Source organism: Mauremys reevesii, linkage group 11 (assembly GCF_016161935.1).
Source record: "Mauremys reevesii isolate NIE-2019 linkage group 11, ASM1616193v1, whole genome shotgun sequence".
NCBI lineage: Eukaryota > Metazoa > Chordata > Testudines > Geoemydidae > Mauremys > Mauremys reevesii.
Genome location: NC_052633.1, coordinates 52131283 through 52155135, shown reverse-complemented (window position 1 = coordinate 52155135; position 23853 = coordinate 52131283). Strand labels below are relative to the sequence as shown.

Genomic DNA, 23853 nt, shown 5'->3' with positions numbered 1-23853 from the left:
TTGGACTTTCAGAAAGCCTTTGACAAGGTCCCTCACTAAAGGCTCTTAAGGAAACTAGACAGTCATAGGATAGGAGAGATGGTCCTCTCATGCTGGGGTGGCTCCAGGCACCAGCGCAGCAAGGTTTGCCTGAGGCGGCAAGCCACGGGGGGCTGCTTTCCGTGGCATTTCTGCAGGAGGTTTGCCGGTCCCGTGGTTTCGATGGTAAATTGGCGATGGGTACGCTGAAGGTGTGGGACAGGCGGACCTCCCGCAGAACCGCCGCCGAATCCGCGTCCGGGGCGGACCTCCCGCAGAAACGCCGCCGAAGGCTGCCTGACTGCTGTGCTTGGGGCGTCAAAAAAACATAGAGTCGCCCATGCTCTCATGGATCAGTAACTGGTTAAAGTATAGGAAACAAAGGGTAGGAATAAATGGTCAGTTTTCAGAAGTGAGAGAGGTCCCCGAAGGATCTGTACTGGGACCAGTGCTTTTCCACATATTACATAAGAAAATAAGAACGGCCATACTGGGTCCATCTCGCCCAGTATCCTGTCTTCCCACAGTGGCCAAGGAGAGGTTCTTCAGAGGGAATGAATAGAACAGATAATCATCAAATGATAGTGTGGTAGAAAATTACTCAAGATAGTTAATCCCAAAGCTGACTGTGAAGAATTACAAAGGGATCTCACAAAACTGGGTGACTGGGTAACAAAATGGCAGATGAAATTATGCACATTGGAAAACATAATCTCAACTACCACTCTCAAGAAAGAGATCTTGGAGACATTGTAGAGCATTCTCTGAAAACATCTGCTCAATCTGTAGTGGCAGTCAGAAAAGCTAACCATGTTAGGAACCATTAGGAAAGGGGTAGCTGATTAGACAGAAAATATCATAATGCCTCTATGTGAAGCCATGGTAGGCTTGAATACTGCATGTGGTTCTGGTCATCCCATCTCAAAAATTATGTATTAGAGTTGGAAAAGGTTCAGATGGGGGCAACAAAAATGATTAGGGTATGGAACAGCATCCATACAAGGAGAAATTAGAGAGACTGGGACTGTTCAGCTTTGAACAGCTGTGTCAACCTGCGGAACTTGTTGCCAGGGGATGTTGTATGTTCAAAAAAGAATAAGATAAGTTGATGGAGGATAGCTCCATCAATGGCTATTAATCAAGATGGTCAGGGATGTAACCCCATACTCTGCCAGAAGCTGGGACTGGATGACAGGGAATGATCACTTGATACATTGTCCCTGTTCTGTTCATTCACTCTGAAGCATCTGGCACCGACCACTGTCAGGAAAATGGGATAGGTGGCCCATTAGTCTGACCCGGTATGGCTATTCTTATGGGTGTCTTGATTAGTGTTGCATTTCACATATTGCTGGCAATAATACTTCAAATTACATTCTACAACTTGCTGATGTGTATTCTTAACTTTATAGGGTTTTAAGCCATCTACTTCTGTTTAATAAAATAATGTAGTCCTTTGTGGATCTAATGTCTGTAAGTCTAATTTAGTGTCCAAATCTCACTCATTTTCACTAGTTCCCCATTTGTATAGTTTCTGTACTCCTGGGTTCTGGCATCTTTTCGTACCTTCAGTTCTTGGGCTATTTGTATCACTCTCCTTTTGGATGTTTGTTTACTTGGGAGTCTGTTGTATTCTAGCTCATCTCCGGCCTCCCTCTGGATCCTTATTTAATATTAGTTTGTTTTCAGTGGCCTCTAATCCCTGCCATGGTGACCATTTTCTTTCTTTTCTGCATTCATTCCTGCTTCACCAACTTTATTATCAAAATCCCTGAGGCGAGTGTTGTACCACTGGCTTAGAAGCTTTACTGGCTCTTCTAATGGGGATCTCAGTCTGTCACCTCTGGAGGCCAATGCAATATTTGTGTTAGTTTGACTCTCTAAAAGAGGAAATAAAGGTTTTTGAGGCTTTGACTTCATGTCTGTAAACTTCACAAGCTTCTCACAGCTCTCATTGAAATGATCCACCTGCTGTCTACTACTGCTTGTGATTAGTTCATTGATATATGATGCAACGTGGCTGTTCTCCTTAATTAGCCAGAGCACTTATTTCTGGCTGATTAAACTAGTAGATTCAATGCTATTATAAACCATGTTATGGATAGGACACATGCTGTTATTATACCCTTGGAATTCCTTTGCCATGGGTTAACTATTTCTTTCTCAGGTGAAAGTACATACACTTGAGCTACATACTGCTATATGGTATTCTCAGATGAAGTTCTGAATCTTCGCAGGAAGGCCGTGCCTAAGCTTTACTAGAACATGAGGGATAGAACTCCATGTACTAAATTAAGCTTAATTGCTAGATAAATTGTTCTGGTCTGCTTTCTTTGTATGTATGTGTTCATAAATTGACCTTTCACAGTGTTCCAGCCATCCTAAGATTTCAGTCACTCTTCCTTTGGATGGATGGCCAATAACATGTTTGCTCCTATATATTCTGATTCTTTTTCTTTGGCCTCTGTAGTAAATACGCTGCTTCTAATAGCCCCCACAGTGAAGCTTACATCTCAAAGTTGTGAAACATGGGGAATAGAACTCCAGAAACACAGATCTGTACCCCTTGAGATAGAGAACTCCTCCTTGCACCTATCTATCAGTATTATTAAGGGTTATCTCTTCTTTGTGAACCAGTTGGTAGAGAATGAGATAACTAAGCTCCTGAAGTCTTGATTTCCCCCCCTGCTTCCCCTGCAATCAAGTAAAGGGTAGTGTTCCCACTTACACATTCGGTAGTATATTGCACCAATAGATTTGTGGTATTGTGAAACCACAGTGGTAAGCACATCAAAATACTTTAAAATAAATCGTAAGGAGTAGTCCATGTCAGTTTAGTGGAGAAATACTTTTAAGGTGTTTGGTTATTATTATTTAAATCATCTTCTATCCCTAGGTCCTGATAAATTAACTAACACTTCACTTTGAGGATACAGTATTACCATCTGAATCATCTCTTCCACATTTTTGGAGCAGGGGCATGTGTCCTGAAACTAACCTGCTTACTTTCTATTTTCCAGCTTTCCTCTGAGACAACTCTAGATGCTGAATATATAGAAAGAGAAGGTGAAGAGATACTATCTCAGTTCTGGTTTTGTATCTAGAGCTGAACTTCCTCAAGGCTTGGGGGTGAAGAGGTAGTGGACAGTGGTAGTTCAGGCTGATGATAACCACATGCTTACCTAACTTTTTATTACCCCTATAAAGTGTGGCAGTAGAAAGAAGAGCTTACCACACCATCTTTCAGAGCTCCACGTTTTTTCTTCATTGTTTTACCGGTCCACTCTCATGGCATGTTCATTATCCCTCTGGCTAAACCGGACAGGATTTAATTCTTCAGCCCCCACCAGGATTACTAATTGGGCACTAAGGGCTGTGAGTAGCTTAGGAGAACTACATCTACAGCGCTTCAAGCTCCAGCCAACCCCAAAAGTGAGACCCTTAAAAACAAAAGCATCTCCTGAATAAATGTCCAGGATGTTGCCATTAGGATGACCCTAATCAATAACCCCTTCTTTTAATTGATGCATTAAATTTGAAGTCTTTATTTGGTGCTGCTTTTTGCCTTATTTTATTGTTTTAAACAACGATTTTTCAACTTGTGACTTTCCAAAAGTGTATTATTAGCAATAAATATTGTGAGATACTTTTCAGTTTTCTTTTATTTTGACACTGTTCTCCTACAGGTAACTTTACCTGAGAGGTTTTCCAGTTCAGAGTGTGTGCAATCTGAATTTTGAAGAATTTTCCATGGTTTAATTTTTTGTATTAAGATGGAATAGGAGATGAGAGTAGAATATGAAATTGACCTCTGCATAATCTTCGCCATCCTATAAACTTACCTACGTCCCTTCTTATTTGAGAATGAAATGGATTAAATGGGTATAACAGGAAGGTTGGAGACAGCCATCAGTCTGTGCTAAACCTGTGTTCTTTTTATTAATCAACACTTTGCGCATAAAAATGCTTATTTTAAGTTGATCTGTGCAAATAGTAATTTTTTAAAAGAAGTCTGTCTATAGTTTCTTTTAACTCAAGTTAAAATGATTATCACAGTTTTTCCTGTTAAAATATTCCTTATAACAAAATGCCAAGCTACTTTAGACAGCTGATGATATGGTTCACTTCAAAATTGTGACACTTTGGCTTGAAGTCTTTTTCATTTTGGTTCTTAGCTTGGACAGCATTGAATTCAGAGTAGAAAAAGCATTTGAAGCTATGACATTGCTCAAAATAAGTTTTTGTTTCTGTCTGAAGCTTGTGGCATAATAGAATTTGATTAAGCTTTCTTTTCCATGAGGTCCAGAGGTTTTTTGCTTAGTTTCTTCAAAGATGTATTTGCACAGTCTACCTGTTGCTTATATTGTTTCTGATAGAGTGGCAAGGTCTCTTGTCTCCCGTAGTCAATGTTGTAAATCTTTTGAGCTAGTTCTTGGGGGAACAGCGACCTACTTGTGATCTCTGCCATCTATTTCCAGCTTTTGGCTTCCACTAGACGAGATTATGAGAAGATCCAAGAGGAACTGACTCGTCTGCAGATTGAAAATGAAGCTGCAAAAGATGAGGTGAAAGAGGTTCTTCAGGCCCTGGAGGAATTAGCTGTCAATTATGACCAGAAATCACAAGAAGTGGAGGACAAGACCCGAGCCAATGAACAGCTGGCTGATGAACTGTCACAGAAAACAGTAGGAGCATTGCTGGTTATTCCGCTATGTGATGTCTGCTTTTTACATGCAGTTTATCATTGTCAAAAAGACTGATTTTTAGGGAGATGTAAAAGTTTTGGGGCATCCCAGATACTCACTAGTCTGCACCAATTTATAAATCTTTTATTAATATTGTAGTCAAGTGTATTACCCATCTTGAAGAATAAAATTGTGGTAGACTCTGATACTACTGTGTGGTAATTGTTGGCAGATACTTGCATACAACACTCAAAATATAATGGTAATTTGTAGGAGCAAAGAACAGTAGTAATGTTCTTTCTAATGACTAGACTTTCTTCTCAGCAGCTGTTAGCTTTATCCTCTCTTTGTTCTTCCAATATTCTGGTATGTAGATCTACTTTGTCACTACAAAAGCAACAAAAGAATCTGTGGCACTATATAACACTACAGTTTTTTTGCAGAGCATTTCTTTGTGGGGTACTACATCTGAACATCAAAGAAAGGTATGGGTCACACCAGCTCTATGCTAAGCACTAAAATATTCTCTATAGCCACAGGGCTTTGCTGCTTCCAGACTCTCTGATACCCCTCTGATATTTGTCACTACAGTGTCTCAGCCTCACTCGCTAAGGGTACATCTAAGCTTCACGCTGGCAGTGTAAATTCCAGCTCAAGGAGACATACCCACACTAGCTCTGATTGAGGTACCTGCTCTCTAAGAATATAGTCAGTGTTGGGAGTGGTGGGACGGGCTAGCTGCCCGAATACAATCCTATCCAAAATGCTAGGCATGTACTCAGGGCAGCTTAACCCCTCCTAGCACTCATGTTGCTACAGCTACACTCTATTTTTATGGCTCTAGCTTGATTGGAGCTAGCATGGGTATGTTGCTTCCAGCTGAAATTTATCCAGTTAGAAGTGTAGGTCTACCCTAAAACTGCCAGGTTGGTGAAAATCCCCCTCCTTCACCCCTATCCCTTCAAGGAGGTTGGAATAATCTGCATCTTGACAAGCCCCACCAGAATGTAACATAAATGTTTCTTTTCCCTGACTTCTCCGGCTGCAGTAGAGAAAACTTAGCATTGGGATGAAGTAAGAGTGCCAATATTTACAAGAACATTTTGTATTCACTCATTTCTTATTCTCTTCTCCGATGATACATACCTTAGCTTCTTGGATGTGATCAAACTATATCACCTACTATATCCAAGTCTACAAGAGCTTCAGATCTAGATTTGGTTTAAATACCCAAAGGGTTAGGCAGGATAGACTCTGGAGCATGTGTGAGTCATGCCTATTTGTCAGGGTCTGATTTCCATTATTTTGTAACTGATACCAACAATACTGATTTCACATTGGTAATGTTTTTAACATTATATTAGCAATTTTCATTTTCCTGTGCTATTTGCTAAAAGGCATACTGGCTGTCTGCTGAGGACACTGGTGATAAGGACCGGTAGTTAGATAGAAGGCATTACTGTACAAACACTAGAAAGGTGCAGATGTTGGTGTGTTTAATATGTAACTTGGATGTCAGACTCTAATGAATTCTGCAAAAAGATGAATAAAATAAATAATCCTGTATCCTGAAAGCCATAATGGAACAGCCTGTACCCATGGAATGGCACTGAAACAAGGGAAAATGAAATGTGGGGGTCACAATTACACCTCTATCAAAGGGGAGACATAAAAACAACCATATAAAGACAATCTTTTAAATGTAGAAATAGGAAAACTGACCTGTGTGGGTTTGTTCTGTTCAGAGTATGAACTGTCAGTTTTCTGAACTATAGTTGCTGTTCTATATAAAGGGAATCATTGGACAGGTTTGTAATCTCATCTCTTAAATCTTTTCCAGACAGCTTTGACGGCCACCCAACGAGAGCTGGGTCAGTTGCAGGAACTCAGTAATCATCAGAAAAAGAGAGCTACAGAGATCTTGAACTTACTGCTTAAAGATCTGGGAGAGATTGGAGGAATCATTGGTACCAATGATGTTAAAACGGTAAACCAGATCTTATGTTGCTTTTTTCAAAAGACTATAAAGATGTAGTTCTGAGGATGGGTGGTATGGGTATTTACAGCCCCAACCTTTCACCTCTGTAGTCTGCTACTTAAATCCTCCTTGGATCACAAATTAAAATAATTTGTTTTGGTCTTAGTGGATGTTTTTCTAGGCCATAAAACCACTTTACAGCTTACGCAATCTATTGTGATGGCCGCGCTCTGTTCTTGAGAAGTCAAAGATTTGTATTAGCACCCGTTCAGCAGATCAGGACGGAGTCATGTGAGGAGAAATGTTTGTGGCTTATCATTTAAACACTGGCTGAATTTAGAAATTTCACAAATTTTCAGGGAAATCAAAGTATTGGTGACAAACTCAAGTATGTCAGTTTCCAGCATTGCTGAATTTTTCTGATTACCCCGTAAATGTCAGCATTGCTGTAGCATATGCCTGACTATAGACAATGTAGAAGAGGAAACTTATTGATGATTTCTTCTTCTGTGGAATAACAAAGTGGAAAATAAACGAATGCTATTGACAAAGTACAACCCTGGGAGTGGAAGTGTTTCTGGAGATACCTGAAATCTTGCGCCACTCACTGCTTTGCAATTTGCATGCTAACTGGCTCCTCTGAATACAGAGAGCTGGCCAAGTTCTTCAAGGTTCTCACTTCTCCCACTGTAGATAAAGGAAATTTCAACAATTGGAAGCGGTATTTTAATGGCCACTGGCTAAAACTGCATCAGGTAACTAAACAAACTATTCACTGTAGGTGATATACAAATTCTCTTTACACGGTTGACCATGTCACTTTTTTCTTTTGAAACTAAATGTTATGTTTAGTTGCTAGACCATTCCGGCAAGTTTGCATGAGACAAATCTATTTCCAGGTAGTATTTCATGTTGTCTATTTAGTGTATTAACTTTCTCCATTTTGCTTCACTTGGAATATTGGAGCTGGCATCTTACTTTTTAAACTCTTTCCCCATACTTCAAGGATAAAAACAAGTATGTGTCGCTGGATACCTTGTCCATGATATACCCGTTGGACCTGATCCTGAGAGTTGTTGTGCACCTGCCTCTCTCTCACTGAAGTCAATGGGATTTGCAAGTGCTCAGTTCCTCTCGATTTACAAAGGACACGATCTTTGTCTGTCTGGCAATGTGTTTCTTATGATATGTCCTGCATCATTATTTCCCGGAGTATGAACTGTTCATTTAAAAGTTGCTAGAAGGCCTATTTGGGTACGGGAGGGAAAGGAAATCCATGCTCGCTGAGGAATTCCTTGCTCAACGAGCTAAGAGAAAATTGGGCTCCTGGAATTCTGCTGTTATCATGGGATTCCACAGGTTCTGAATGTTCCTTAGTGTATTAGTGGATATTAAAGTATTTAATAATTCTGGAAATTTAGCTGCTGCAATCTCAAAATAAGCAAAATAAACTGTCATGCCATTTCAGTTTTTGGCTGATACAAATAGCCAGTAAATCTAGGGTTGTTATAAGATTGCAGGTAGCTCTGTCCAAATTAATGTGATCTGATCTAGAAGTTCTTTTTAACCATTTTTTTCCTAGTAGCACAGGAGTGAATCTTGCATAAGATGTTACAGCAACCCCTGGTGGCCATGTAATTGTATATGAAATTATGTTAAAGGGTACAGTACTTGAAAATAGATGCTTACCATCTAGTGGAGGCTTTGTACTAATTAAGAAGCCAGGGCTTTACAGGACAGTTTTCAGTGTAAACAAGTAACAATGGAGGGTGCTTTATAATGTCACTTTAAAAAGGGAGGTTCATGGCCTCTCCAGCAGTATCGGAAAGCTCTTCTGCAATGTGTCACTGCAATTAGGGCAAGGGTTCTAAATTATTCCCACTTTTAATGTTGAATCATTGGATCAGTGGTTATAACCTGAGCAGGAAGACTTAACTTTTGGCCTTTGTCTGACTTTTATCCATGAAGTTTCTGAGAGGTTGAGTGATACAACGTCTTGGAATGTAAATGGGAAAAAATCCAAGCTGGTATACCCAGGACTTGTGAATTGTGCTGTGTATTACTGAGATCTCCTAGCTCTAGACAACTGGTTCAGTAGTAGAAATTTTTCTGCATTGGCTATTTTCTTTTATAAGCCTGCATTAAGCAATGCAACTCTTTGTGTGTTTAGTTAGCAGATGTGAACGGGGTAATCGAGGAGGAGTTCACCATGGCACGGCTGTATATCAGTAGGATGAAGTCTGAGGTGAAATCTCTGGTGAACCGCAGCAAGCAGCTGGAGAGTGCCCAGATAGACTCCAACAGGAAGATGAATGCCAGTGAGAGGGAACTTGCAGCCTGCCAGCTCCTCATCTCACAAGTATGCCTCTTTCCTCCTCCTCTTCCTCCTCTCTTTGGCAGAAGTCTCACTGATTTACCCTCTTCTTCCTTGAAATCTCCTGCCTCCACCCCCAACCTTCTTAAACATGCTACTTCTCAATGATGAGCTCATGCCTGCTTGGCTGTAGATTTCTATCTCCCTCATACTGTAAAGTACAGCTTATCCCATACATGCTGAAGAAACAACTTTATTTCTGCAACTCTATATCTTTAACACTCTGCCTTTAACTTAAAAAATGACATGCAAATTAAATTAACAAAATTAATATCCAGTTCATTTGTAAAATATGCTGGGAGAGGCATTAGCAGATATACAGTATAGTATATGAAATGATACTGTTAAAACTATGGAGAATGGGACCATATAATACTGAGCAGCAGGGTTTCCTGGTGGCTATTGTGTGACCAGAAAAAGAGCTTGGAGGATTCCCCTCTGGGTCAGACTTTTTGTGATACTAAAGGGGAAAAAGGAAAAGAAATGTGCTATTGCCAATATGATGGGGTTTTGTTGATTCCACATGGTCATCTCCATGTTCCCTGATTGTGGGGAGGGATTGTGAGTCCACTACATGTAATTTGCTGGCACTTAATGTGGAAAAAACTGGAGTTTATCATTAAAATATAAGTAGGGACAAGCCCAGTTTTGCAGTTGCTGTGGCTCTCCAAGCCATTGAACTTGCTGAAGATCTTGGTATGGAAAGGCAGAAGTTGTAGCATGCTTCTAAATGTTCCAGGAAGACACTAGACCAATTTGTGGCTGGATAGATCATTTGTTCAGAAATGTGAAATGAACCATGCATGGGAATGATCTTATCCCAGGGCTTTTTTTAATCAATAAAATTGTATACTGGAGTCTGGTAATACCTAACAGTTACATAGCACTTGTTCAACATGTTCAAAGCACTTAACAAATGTTACCTAATTATTCCCCTCCACACCCCTGTAAAGATAGAGAATCTGAGGCAAAAAGGTTAAGTGACTTGCCAGAGGCCATTGAATGAGGCAGGATCAGAACTGGGAGTGGAACTCACTACTGTGCTGAGATTGATGGTCCACACCTCTCTTCTGGTGTTTGAGTGCTTTTAGTGCTGTGTGGAAACCAACCACATTAATTTTTTCAACCATGAGAACTTTTTTTCTTGTCATTCTGGGAACCCTGTGAATAAGACCATGATGAGGCTCCCTCTGTATTTAAGCCTAGAAGGAAACTTAGCAACAGTTAATAGAGGTTTGGATTGTTTAATTGAGCCCTTAAAATTGAGTGTATCTGCCATGCGCTGCTCTAATTCCACACTTTGGGGAACGAGCATTCCAAATGCTTCTTATCAAACTTAGAAATCTAGCCGACTGTCACCATGATAGATGTGGAATTTGACATGTACTTTTAATTGAGAACTCAGTCCTGAGAGGTACTGAACTCTTTCAACTCCCATTAAGGTTAGGAGTTACTCGGCACCTTTGAGGCTTTTGCCCTTAATGCAGAAATATAATGTGAACTCAAAAATCTAGACCTCTTCTCCATGCTGAGGCAGGTCTTCTTAAAATGAAATGATCTCATCAGTAGAACTGTAATAGCTCCCACACAGGCCCCTCTTAACTCAGAAATTAGGAATAGAATTTGTTTCAAAATAAAATATATTTTGTTCTTTTTACATTTGAAATGTGTCAGCTGCTATTTTTATTAATTAAAGTGACCTTTCTTGTTAAAAAAAAAAAATAGGAGCAAATGATCAGTGATGCTATTGACCAGCACAACTGGCTTCCTAGTAGTACAGCTCGAAATGCCCAGGAAGCTACTCAGTTATGTATTCCATCCTAATGTTAAGTGAATTTGACTTTAAAATATTGCTGCTGGTTGATGATAAGCTGGTCCTGCATTCCATACGGCATTGTGGAAATACCTGTCATGCTGCATAGTGTTAACCACAGGCCACAAAGAGTTAAGATTGTGTTGGTGTTACATCTATCGTAGATCCTGTACAGCACGTCCTCCTAGTAGGTAGCTCTGGATGCAGAGAGCTTTCACACGTCCCTGATCTTTATAGGAAGAGAGTACCTGAATTTCTAAATTACAAGCTTTACCATTTATATCTACTTATTGTTCACTTTTTTTAAAGCATGAAGCAAAGATTAAGTCCCTTACAGACTACATGCAAAATATGGAACAGAAGAGAAGGCACCTAGAAGAGTCACAAGACTCGCTTAGTGAAGAGCTGGCCAAGTTGCGTGCTCAAGGTACTGTACTTAAAACAGGGTAATTAATTGTGGGGGGCCTCTAGTCCATAGACTTTTTACCTCTACAGGCTAGAAAATTGAGTTCTGTCCAACTGGCACATTGACAACTCTTCTGAGGATCTTGTATTTTGTTGTGGCTTTCCTTGCAAATAATGGTTGCCCCTGCCCACGTGTCATTCATTCCTCCCATTACTAGAAGGATGACATGGCTGAGCCAGATTGGATAGTCCTGCATGCTTAGTATTCAGTCATAGAACAGTACAACTGAGTCAGTATCAAACAGTTCAGTGACTTGCAGTACACACTGTGCTTGTTATGAAACTCAAAGTTAAGCCACAGCAGCCTAGTTCATGCAGTTGAAGCAGCATCAGGCCCTCCTGGTATTGTAATATTCTTCGAGTCCAGTCCAACTGGAATAATTCCCCTAGTTGCTGACCCGTAGAAGCCCTGTGGGTTGCCTGCTCTACAACTGGGGAGACTGCTCCCTGTTTGATCCTGGGTGAAATGCTCCTTTCCTAGATGCTACGTTACATTCTGAAAATATATGGGCTTCATTTTATGGATTGCAAATTAGGTTTTTGTGACAACATATGAAAAATTTATTGAAAGATCAATTCTCTCTAGTGTCCTTAAGCCTCTGTAGCACACACTGCCACAGTGGGTCCTGATTTCCACCATACACCTGCCAACCAGAACAACACCCCATATTCCTTGTTGGGGGTCCCTTCAGACTCCAGGAGCAGCAGGCTATGTCAGAGAATTCATTATTTAACGGTCTGGCAAGTCGTGTTTTGGCTCCACCTTCAGGCTTCCCCATCTATTCCTAGGGGTAGGTGTGGCATCAGATGCTTTGGATCCTCTGAAAAGATAGAAGAAAAGGATGGAAGTCACCAAGGCCTAAGGACAGTGGGAAGGGTCACAAGTAGACATGAGGATGCTGGGAATAGGGAGGAGTTGTAGGTATATGGGGGGTATGACCTGGTGATAAGTGGAGAAGGTGATGGATGGGTTATCCACATGTCACTTCAGATAGAGCCCTGCATAGCCATATGTGAGTCTTTTTCAACAAATTACTGTTAGTGTGCCGATTTATTTTGTTACCATTAAAAATGTATCGGAGATGGGTAATATGCGATATTCTTGAAGTGAGAGCGGAAGTTCTCTGTCTGCTTCTGGAAAGAAAAAGCTGTTGTAGTGATTTTTTTTTTAATGGTTTCAGATTCAGTGTATCGAGTAAGTCTTTGGTTAATTCTTAACTTTTTTTTTTTAAACTCTTAACAGAAAAAATGCATGAAGTCAGCTTCCAGGATAAAGAGAAGGAGCATCTGACCCTGCTTCAGGATGCAGAGGAAATGAAGGTAGCATTGCAGGCCACAATTATAGATTTTCTCACCAAGAACACTTGTCAAACCGACAGTTAGGTCTGAATTCTGCTTTCAAATGCACATGTGATGCCCAATAATTTTTAATAAACTTTTATAATCTGTCAGAGCCATAAACTTCCACTGGGAAACCTACATGCCACGTAGGAGTGACTTTCCCGATTTGAAAGGAAGAGCTTGATAATGTTGATAAAGTAAAGCTGTCAGGGGAAAAAAGGTACATTGTAGCCAAAATATTGGCGCTGCATGGTTTGGAAGTTGAGCTAACTTCAAAAGGTGAAAAGATTCAGTTGAAAGATTTGTACAAATTTAATCAAAAAGATTTTAGTAAATCCACTTCTTCATTTGAACCCAGGAGAGAAATTCAGTGTCTAATATAGCACTCGTAATTGGAAATGGTTTCCTTACCTACACACACAAAAATGAGCCTGATTCACCATTGCATTACTCCAGTTTTATACCAGTAGAAATCTATTGAAGTAAATTAGTTAAGTGGTGAATCAGGCCTTGTGGATCAATGTGATTTTTATACTGGAATTTAATAAGGAAAGGCCAGATCATATTTAAACAATTGCCCAATCATCTGGAAAGAACCTCCTCCTAAATATGACCTAATGAATTATAAAGCAAAAACACATTTTCTGATATTTATCCTTCCTGTTTGCAAGTAGAATGCAAGGAGGAAATATTAAGCAATAATGTAGAGAACTGCTATGTTTTTTTTAATGAGGATTACAGTTTGTGTGAAGGGCGGGGGGGGGGGGCGGGGGAATCTGTGTTTAACAAGGATAGTAACTGAACTTCAAAAATTTGACCTCAGATTCAAAAACCTAAATTAACGATTAAATAGCCATGCAGAATTAGTCCATGTCTAGTGTGAGGGAAAAATGTCTTATGTAACATTAAGTCAAAAAGAGAGAGAATAAAAATGTAGCTTTCCCAAGTACTTGAAATATCTCTAGCTCTAGGAGTTCGGCAGTAGTGTCATGGGTAAGCTGCTTCCCTCCTCAAATCTCCCTTTAGGTGTTCTTCATCTGCACAACTAAAGCAGTAAAAAAAATGTTCCTGGTAAACAGATGGGTACAATGGTACAGAAGATGGCAGGAGCAGCTGTAATTCTTGGGGGATGCTTAGTAACACACACCTGCTATCTTCCTGTACATGTTCCTTGCAAAGCCACAGAAATAGAAATCAGGGCTTCCCCACATAAGACAGATGTGTAGTCATGAATCTAGCACTTGGTGCAATAGATGGTACCGCACTGTCTATATAAATCAGTATATTGAGTAAGGTTCTGATGTGATTTGGTTTTTAAATCTAAAACTATAGGTTTGACTCAGCTCGTATGTGCACAAAAGAAAGGATTAGGCATTAGCAAAAGCAGATAACTATTGAAATACACCGTTTCTGTTTTTTCAAACTACAGAAAGCGCTGGAGCAGCAGATGGAGAGTCACAGGGAAGCCCACCAGAAACAGCTGTCCAGGCTACGAGATGAGATTGAGGAGAAGCAGAAAATCATTGATGAAATCAGAGAGTACGCTTGCTCATTGTTTCCCTGTCATTTAGCTCTTTTCTATACTGTTCTAATGACATTGTACGATTGTTCTTCCATCCATACCTATGTATCTCAGAGTTCTACTAGCCCTGGCTGGCCTTAGAAACCAGCATGTACAGGTACTCTGTATAACTATTCTGTACTGATTTGAAGATAAAGGGACAGAAAAGTATAGAATATTATGGATTAAACTGTCCTTTTCCTTATTGTGTATCTACTTCAATAAAAAAATTGTGGAGGGGAGGAAGAAAGACAGAGTAATGTTATGCCTAAAGCCTTATAGATAATAGAAATAGTAGATGAGAACAAATTAGAAAAATAAAGACTCTGAACACCTGTCATGGTGACTGGTCCTGCCACAGCCATTCTGGTTCTTCAAACAACTACTAGCCAGTAAACTCCAGCTGCTTCCTGTTCCAGCACTATGGATGTTTTTTCTTGGCATCACCAGTTTCAGTATATATCAGTTAATGAGGTACCCCGAAAACATACTGAAGCCAAGTCTGTACTTCTAGTGCATGATTCTGCACTGGAATTCTTTCTCAATAGAATTATGATGTAAAGTACAATATGGGGCACTGTGCTCCTTACTGCTATACCCAGGGTTCTGTAAACAGTTAATTAAATCTGTCTCATCCCAATGTAATGCTCATTTTCCACCGCATTTATAAAAGGGATAAGGCATGATAACTGAAAAATGAGAAATGTGAAAACAGAATAGTTTTGGAAGTACAGGTTGTGCCCTTGAGGTATAAAAAGGGTATGTGGGGGGAGGGGACAAGAGATGTTTGTATGTTTTGTTTCCCAAAAATATTTTAATGAAGGCTATTGCTCCAGTTAATGATCCTTCATGGTTAGTATAAATACTAGAATCTCTCAGTGGAACTGCAGGTTCATTCTCTGTGGGTAACTCTGTTCTGAATGTGAAGGTTTCTCGAAGTGTTTTACCTACAGTGGTCTGTATCAAGCTGGATAGGTTTCTCCCCTTCTCATTTCAGTATGAACCAGAAGCTGCAATTGGAACAAGAGAAATTGAGCTCTGATTATGATAAATTGAAAATAGAGGATCAGGAAAGAGAAATGAAACTGGAAAAGCTAATGTAAGTTTGCAGTCTCCTTCTCTGATCTCTTTAAGCTTTGTTTCTTGTATATTGTCATACTTACGAGCTAGCTGCACCTCTGATCCCTTTCTAATCTCTGATCCCTTTCTGATCTCTTTGAGTGCACCTGCTCAGGTGATAGGCCTTATCTGTCTTGGGGTGAAATCACACACTTCTTCCATTCTGAGATTGTTACCCTTTGTATACCAGCCACTTAGAGGGGAAGGATGGAATAGTGGTTAGGACACCGGCCTAGGACTTGGGGGGGCATGAATTCAGGTCCCTGTTTTGCCAACAGACTTCTTGTGTGACCTTGGACAAGTCACTTTGCCTGTGTTGCCTCATTTGCCCATCTGTAAAATGTGAATAATAGCACTTGCCTACTTGCCAGGGGTGTTGTGAGGATAAATACACTAAAGATTGAAGTGCTTGGATATTGTGGGAATGGAGAAGGCCATATAGGTACCACAGAAGATGGAATATTACTCAGCAGATCCAGTTGGGTTTCAGGCACCTGTTTCCTTCTTACAGGGACAAGTGACATAGTGACCAACAACCTTCTTAAAACAAAGCATTTTTATTTAACAACTGGATCAAAGCATTAGAGAAAAGTGGATGTTAAATAAACAGCGTGTAAACATGTCTATCTTACCTAAAGTATTACCATTCCATAATGGCAACCGAGGCAGGCCTAGCTTCTTCAGACACTGGCACAGTCTGTGTGTGTCTGTCTGGTTCCCCCTTTATATCCTCAAGAGAGTCCTTTTTAACCCTACAAGGATTCTTTGTTTTCCAGGAGGCTACTTCAAGTCTTGGCCAGCTTTGAACCATCCTGGTCAGATTAGTTCTGTAGGTTGTCCAGGACTATGCCAGAGTCACCAGAGATAATATTTATGGTGTTGTCTCTTGACAACTCTTAAGTGGAAGCTGACCATCTTGAGCAATGTCTTCCTGCCTGCCTGACTCATCCCAGATTGTCTCCTAGTGAGAAGCATTTACACCAAAATACTCATACAGAAGACACCATCCCAATAACCAGGCTAACCCACAAATTACAGGGCACACCACATTGGTTATGTCTTGCTTTTTTGTTGTTTTAGTATGTGCCAAAATAAGCTTTTCAGAGCTCTAGTTTTGTTACCGTGTGCAAGGAGATAAACTGAAAATGTCTTGCTCGTTGCAAGATTGCAGATTAGTTTATTGTACTGTAAAAACAAACAATCCACCACTAACAAAACCGCCTAGTTGCTTATTTGGGCTTTTTCTCAGACTTTTCTGAAAATATAGAAGATTAAATTTTCAAATACAGTTACAAGAGATGCATGTCAAAATGGAGATGGTGGCCCAGTCATTACTGCTGAAAAGCCTGCACATGTGTGTGCAGTTGGGTAATTGCACGTGCAATTTACTCAGATGTGCGAGTGTGTGCACACCTGTTCCATCCAAATCTGAAAACTTTGACTGATGCTATTCTGTTTCATGTTCTTTTATTTTCATGATTTCAGTATGTTGTTTGGCTTACATAATGGTCTCTCTTTTTAGACTGCTTAATGATAAAAGGGAACAAGCAAGAGAAGATCTTAAAGGGCTGGAGGAAACTGTGGTATGTTATAACTAAAACATCAGCTTTTTTGCAAGGGTTTAGGGTTTTGCAAGTGATTTGTTGCCAGCCTTTTTGTGTGTGCTTGTTGCCTACAATGTTTTTGCAAGAAAATGACCAGCTTAGGTGAGAAATAAGTTTAAAAAAGTAGTATATTTCCAAACTGTCCTTCTGTCTTGAACTTGTTTGAATACTTTTAGGATCTGCCCCAACCCACTTTTGCCCATATCTAGGTTACACCTTATTTCTAAATTTCCTAAAGCTATTTTACTGATCGGTTTACTTATCATCCTACATATAGTCATCTCAATGGCTCATTCTACAAGTTTTTCAATATTTGATATTTATGATTTAATGTCATAACCAATGTATTCAATTAATACATTTAAATTGTGTTTCTCAGTGATGTTAGTACTTTATCACTGTGCAGTCAGTATAATCCTGTATAAAATACATTATGCTCTGCAATCAGTACTGAAAGGACACTTCTTTTGAAGAACTAGTTCTGTCTTCAGATCAATGCTATGAAATCTTCTTGTGAAAAACTTTGACTTTGTGCAATATACAGGATTTTTGGAAGAGGTAAAAAGGCTGGATGAAACAACAGTGGTTTTCTTCTTGATTACAATACGAGTGGATTAATTGTCCCACTCTACTTGGCACTGGTGAGGCGTTAGGTGGAGGACTGTGTAAGTTTTGGGTGCCATATTTTAAGAAGATATGGACAAATTGTAGAGAGTCACAAGGAGAGCTACAAAAATAATAAAAGGATTTAGAAAAGCTGATGTATGTGGAAACATTAAAAAAATCTGGGTATATTTAGTCTTAAGAACAGAAGACTGATGGTGACCTGATAAGTCTTCAGATATGTTAAGAACTGTTATAAAGGGGGAAATGATCAATTGTGCTCCATGTCCTCTCAAAATAGGATAAGAAGTAATGTGCTTAATCTGCAACAAGGAAAATTTAGGTGTTGTATTAGGAAACACTTTCTAACTATAAGGATAGTTAAGCTCTGGAATAGGCTTCCAAGGGAGGTTGTGGAATCCCCATCACTGGAGGTTTTTAAGAACAGGTTGGACAAACACCTGTCAGGGATGGTCTAGGTATATTTGGCCCTGCCTCAGAACATGGGGCTCCTGAGGTCCCTTCCTGCCCTACATTTGTATCAGCCTATGAAGGAGGAGTAGATTGTATGGTAGGTTAACATGCTAGCTTTTTCCTTCTGAAAACTGACTCTGAAGGGGAAATAAATCTGGTGTTGTTTCTCATAATCCCAGGTGGACATTGGTGTGTGCCCCAAAACTACCACACAATAGGCAGTTTTTTCCACTCAATTTTGGAATAAAAGAGGTTGTTCAGGAAAGATGTGTGTATTCAGAGCTGTGTGGTGAAATTTGTTCAGCCCTTGCCAACAATTTGGCTCTAGCCAGTTTTATTTTTCCTTTACCTTCTTGAGCAAAACATTCAAACGTTATCTTTTAAAGTTTTTACATAACTTTGGTTTTTAGTAATTCTTCCAGTTACTGTATAAGTTGTTGATTAACTCTATGCAAAATATTATATTTTGCATTGAAGAAGCATAATTGCTTACATATTTTGTTAATTTTTTTTTCCCTATGGAGCATAATTTTAAAATCAGGTTATTTTTATTTTGGAGCTGTACTTTATGCACCCAGATTTCATATATCAAATATATATATTTGATATAAACATTTCCTGATTTTAGAAAAAGTCTTTAACTACCCTCCTGATTTCAGATGAGTTCTCTTGCAGCTCATTCTGCTCATGAATTGTAAGAATAACCTGTGACGATATTGGCCTATTCAGTGAGTAAGTGACATAATTGGAGCTCAGTTTTAAGCAATAGGACATGGATATTTTGCACCGATTATATCAGATGGTGTTTTTGTTTAAAATCAAGGAACTTCTTAAACTGTTGTGCACTCATGCACTCTTTTTTGTCCATTCCCATGGCATCTCAAAGGGTGTTGCTGCAGCTATATTAAAATATTAGCAATGATCAAAATTTCAGTCGTTAATTACTGCAGCAGGAGGAAAAATCAAGTAAAACAAATTACATGCAACATGTGCTATTTTAGTCCAGGATTGTGGCTTTCTCATGTGCACAAAGAAGTAAGGGAGTGTAAACCCCTGCAAGCATGGTGTGCATCCTAGGTCACTGTGTGGTGGGGAGAGCTGTCTCCCTGGGGTTGCTATTTCCCTGTCCTGTGCAGGTAGGTCTCCAGCAGGAGACCTGTCTCCTGTCTCCAGCAGGGCTTGAGAATGGGCATAGCCTTGACTTGGCCCCTCCACCGACCACCAGCACAGTTGAGCCAGTGTGGTGAGGAAATAATCAGTAGCGGATGGCTTAGTTTCAGGATGGAACTGGGGAAGGAATTGGGACTCATGCTGCCCCTTGCTTTGGATAAGAGCTGTGGGATAAGAATAAACTCTGTCTAGCTCTAAATTACATTTCCCCTTCTGAGAGTAGTAATGTGCATCTGTATGTTTGTATTAGAACAGTGTAAGGTATGTGTTATGAATACAACAGTTTATGTGGATAATTCTGCATCACATTTTTCTACTGATTTTTGTGTCTGTGGATAATTGGAAGTAAGCACTTCTATCCGTCCTTTTGCAGTAGCATCTCCTTTTTTGGGTTCAGAATCACTTTCTAGTTTTTCCCAGTAAGTGATAAAGATAAGAAGTGGCAGTCCAAAAGCTTATAGTCTTATTGCTCCTGATTTATTGAGTGGCCAGTTCAAATTTCTGTGTGAGAAGATGAAAATAAGATAGAAAAGCCAAGGTTGTGCTTTAAGGCAACTCCTAACGGGGTGGGATAGCTCAGTGATTTGAGCATTGGCCTGCTAAACCCAGGGTTGTGAGCCCAATCCTTGAGGGGGCCATTTAGGGATCTGGGGAAAAAATCAGTACTTGGTCCTGCTAGTGAAGGCAAGGGACTGGACTCAATGACCTTTCAAGGTCCCATCCAATTCTATGAGATAGGCATATCTCCATATATAATTATCAACTTGGGGCATATCCTTCATACCAGTGCAACATATAAAAAGTAGAGAATGGGTTGGAATTCACTGTTTTTCCAAATGGTTTTGCACATTTCCTTCCTGTAACCGGTTTCTCTGCCCTTCACAGAATGGGCAAAGGATTAAGACTTTTTGTGCCATGCCTCTCACATTTCTCTTTGAATAAAGTGGCTCTTATGCTGAAGTTTAGCAAAATTAAGTAGTGTTGAAAGATTAGGAATGAACCTGTGGTATTTATAAGGCACCTATCACCTTGGTATCTAAGTGCCTGTATAATGTCACCATCTTTCAGTGCATAGGTTTGGTCAGCAAAATTGTCATAGCATGAATTCAAGGCTCAATGATTTAAGTGTCATTTAATAGCTGGGGACATGTTACCACAGCCAGCTTTTGAGATTGTCTTTCTGGTTGGTTTATTTTTTTCTTCAGTGTGTTAGATGTGTTCAGAGAGAACTTCACTGCAGACACGTAGCCAAAAACAATGAACTATGGGGATGTGACTGAGCAAGACAGAAGATGTACAAACAAGGATTTGGGTTTTTTGCTAATTACAATTGCTTGCTTTTAGTCATATGAACTAAGCCTTAACTCATTGTGATGGTTTCCCCTCCCTCCTTTTACAATCAGTTCAATTTTGGCTGATGTGAAATGATTATGGACAGTAAAGTGAGCTGTGATAGAGGTACTGTGAAACCATCAGATTTCCACACACCGATTACATCCCAAATTCATGCCCTTCTGTCAACTAATGCAATTCATTAATTTAAAGTTACTTAAACAGTAATGATATATGTATGTTTTCAGGCATACCTGCATATATACTTATAGTATAATGTACCCTACATGTTCTTATGTGAGGAGAAATTTTACAACAGTATCTGCAAAATTTTACTGACTTTTTTTTTTAAATTCTATTTCCAGGCAAGAGAACTTCAGACCCTCCATAACCTACGAAAACTCTTTGTTCAAGACCTCACCACTCGAGTCAAAAAAGTAAGTTCAAATCTTACTTGGATTTTATTTTAACACAATCTACCTCCTTCCCCCAGTAAAAATCTTGCCAGGCTATTATATTGCATAGTGTATATAATTCCTGATGTAAATCCAGCAGACTTGTAATTTATTTATCAATGTTCTTATACCATGCCCAATTATCTTGGTTTCTGAGAGCTTGCTGTTTCCCTGCTGGTTGTACTCTGGGGGAGTGAGATTTGGAGTGCTTTCAGCTCTGTCTAGGAAAGTTGAATTCTGCTTCAGCTCCTGTTTTTGAGGCTTTTCCCTCTAACTAGTTATTCAGTGCAATGGGCTGATCTCACTTATCAGTTCAGTTACTGACTCAGAGTTAGTGAACCAGAACTTACCCAACTCCATACCTAAAACTTGTGCTGACCTGAGCTGTAATTGTGGGCTGTGGTTCTTTTTTATGGTTCAAAACTCCTCATCCTTTCCCCAGGCAAAATAAATTTGAGAAATTCATTGTGCACCTCTGACATATGATTTTTAGCAGAATTTAAGGTATTTTTTTTTATCACAGAGAAACTGAATTTTTTGTCAACATGAAAGCTAGTCAAAAGGTTGCACGGCTCTCCCCTTTCCAGATCCTTAAGGTGTTTTTGTGAAGGTTTTTATTTGTTTAATTTCCATATTGAGGGAATGTAGCTGTTGAGAACACAAAATGAACAGAAAAAGCAATGTCTTTTTTGACCTTTTTGTTGAGAAGTAGTCTCCCTTTGGGGAGCTTACAAGACCCCCCAAAACCCTAGCTTTTCCCTCTCCCTGGGTTCAGAGTCTTCGCTGTAATTCTATCATTTGCTCTCTGTGCAGAGTGTTGAACTGGACAGCGATGATGCAGGAGGAAGTGCTGCTCAGAAGCAGAAAATTTCCTTTCTTGAGAACAACCTGGAGCAGCTTACAAAGGTTCACAAACAGGTGGGACTAATACCCCTGGCTTCGATTTTAGCAGTCACTCTTTAAATAGAAAGTGGGCTAGTCTAGTAGTTTGTTTTCTTCAGTTAATTTTTAACCATGGTCTTCCCTGAAATTCTAGCCATAGGAGAATCCTGTTAACGTGTTACTATTTTATATTATTCCAAATCACATTTTTAATTGACCTTTTTGATAGATGATTTTGTAATTAATTGAGACTAATTATCTATATAATTATTCCCAGGATAGTTTATTGAAGGTAATTTGCCTCCGATATTGTTAGATTGATTGAAATAATGTTTAAATTGCCAAAATACCCATGATATTCAGTTAAAATTAATTGCATCAGGAGTAAATCGGAGTCTGAATTGGTCTCCTACACTCACAATGTTTGTGTAATGAATGCATGTGTCATAAACATGTGATGTTTGGCATAAATATACATTTGTATACATTTATGCCAGTCTAATGTGCTTTGGTAATTGTTTGGGCAAGATTTTGTCAATGTGTCTGTACAATATTTAAAAAAACCAAAACTGATATTGACTTCAGTGCCCTTTTATGTAGGGACTAGAGATGAATAAAGCTCCCCGTTTGTGTGCACACACAAACACACACATCCCTCATTGAGCCTGTTCATGGCTTGAGGGAGAAATTGGGAACTAACAGCAGGGTGAAGTGGAGTGTAGCATGGAAGAGAAGAGGTAGGGTTCTCTGTTCAGGTTAAGGACTGGTTCCTCCCAAGCAGGGGCGGCTCTAGGCACCAGCAAAACAAGCTGGTGCCTAGGGCGGCAAAAGCTAGGGGGCGTCCCCTGCGGCCGGGGGGGGCGGCAGGCTGGGCCTGCGGGAGGTCCACCGGAGCCCCGGGACGACCGGACCTGCCGCAGGCATTACTGCGGAGGGGGCGCTCGTACCGCGGCTCGGCTGAACCTCCCGCAGGCATGACTGCGGCAGCTCAAGCGGAGCCGCCGGAGCCGCGAACCGTCCGCAGCCACGGGAGGTTCAGCCGAGCCACGCGGGACCAGCGGTCCCTCTGCAGTCATGCCCGTGGGAGGTCCACTGCTCCCGCGGCTCCGGGGCGCCTCCCGCGCATGACTGCTTGGGGCGGCCAAAAACTTAGAGCCGCCCCTGCTCCCAAGCGTCCTGATGCTGGCCCAGCTCCTGGCAGCCAGAAACCCATTCTCCCTCTGTGATGGGGAATGCCCACTCACTTCCAGTAGTTCATCTGAAACCGTAGAAAACTAGCTGTTCCCCCAATATGTTAAATATCTGTGGGTAGTCAGTGTTCTGAGGGTTAATGAATTCATTATTGCTTGATCATTTTTTCCCCTTTGTGAGGTTTCAGCAGCAGCAGACTGATTGATTCAACAAGCTGTAAATCCTTACTGAGGTAGACTAGGCTGTGTTTCACATGCATTTAACCACTAATGATGGTACAGTTCAAGAAGGGAGTGCTGAAGGCAGTCTAATACATGAAGCAGTCTTGTTAGTAGCATGAAGTTTAAGCATATGGAATACAAAGAGCATCTCTAGTTTGATCTTGTATGAATCTGGACAACAAGCTATGGATTTATTTATCTTTGAAATTAAATTTAGGCGGATTTATTTCCTAAAGAGACTGTTGAGGTTTACAAATTAAATACAGCGGCCACTGAAAGAGGTTTGACTCTTGCTTTCCTTGTATATCCAAAATTTAATTACTGGACTTCTCTTTGAACAGCATTGTGCAGCTCGAAAGCTTGTCTGTCTCTCTCACCCACCAACAGAAGTAGGTCCAATAAAATATATTACCTCACCATCTTCTCTCGCTAATATCCTGGGACCAACACATCTATTAAAACAAAACATACAAAACTTTCAGGTTTTCAGTGGAAGAACAAGGGAATACCAGCTCCTAAATCATTATAGTTGAAAAAACCTCCTCTTTCCTGTGTACTTTACAATGA

General features: G+C 40.1%; 1 protein-coding gene across 5 annotated transcripts in view; it reads left to right on the top strand.

Annotated features, from left to right (window-relative positions):
• The window catches only part of KIF5C (kinesin family member 5C), a 124760-nt gene that overhangs the window by 85564 nt on the left and 15343 nt on the right, over positions 1 to 23853 (top strand). For all 5 annotated transcript variants that reach the window (XR_005586250.1, XM_039495078.1, XM_039495076.1 and 2 more), the window contains 10 exons: positions 4497 to 4703; positions 6544 to 6690; positions 8852 to 9040; positions 11178 to 11295; positions 12577 to 12653; positions 14104 to 14213; positions 15233 to 15334; positions 16877 to 16937; positions 20903 to 20974; positions 21806 to 21910. Coding sequence is in view for 4 of the 5 variants with exons in the window: in XM_039495078.1 (XP_039351012.1) it covers positions 4497 to 4703; positions 6544 to 6690; positions 8852 to 9040; positions 11178 to 11295; positions 12577 to 12653; positions 14104 to 14213; positions 15233 to 15334; positions 16877 to 16937; positions 20903 to 20974; positions 21806 to 21910 (1188 nt within the window). In the remaining variant the exon portion in view is untranslated. The remainder of the gene's footprint in view (positions 1 to 4496; positions 4704 to 6543; positions 6691 to 8851; positions 9041 to 11177; positions 11296 to 12576; positions 12654 to 14103; positions 14214 to 15232; positions 15335 to 16876; positions 16938 to 20902; positions 20975 to 21805; positions 21911 to 23853) is intronic.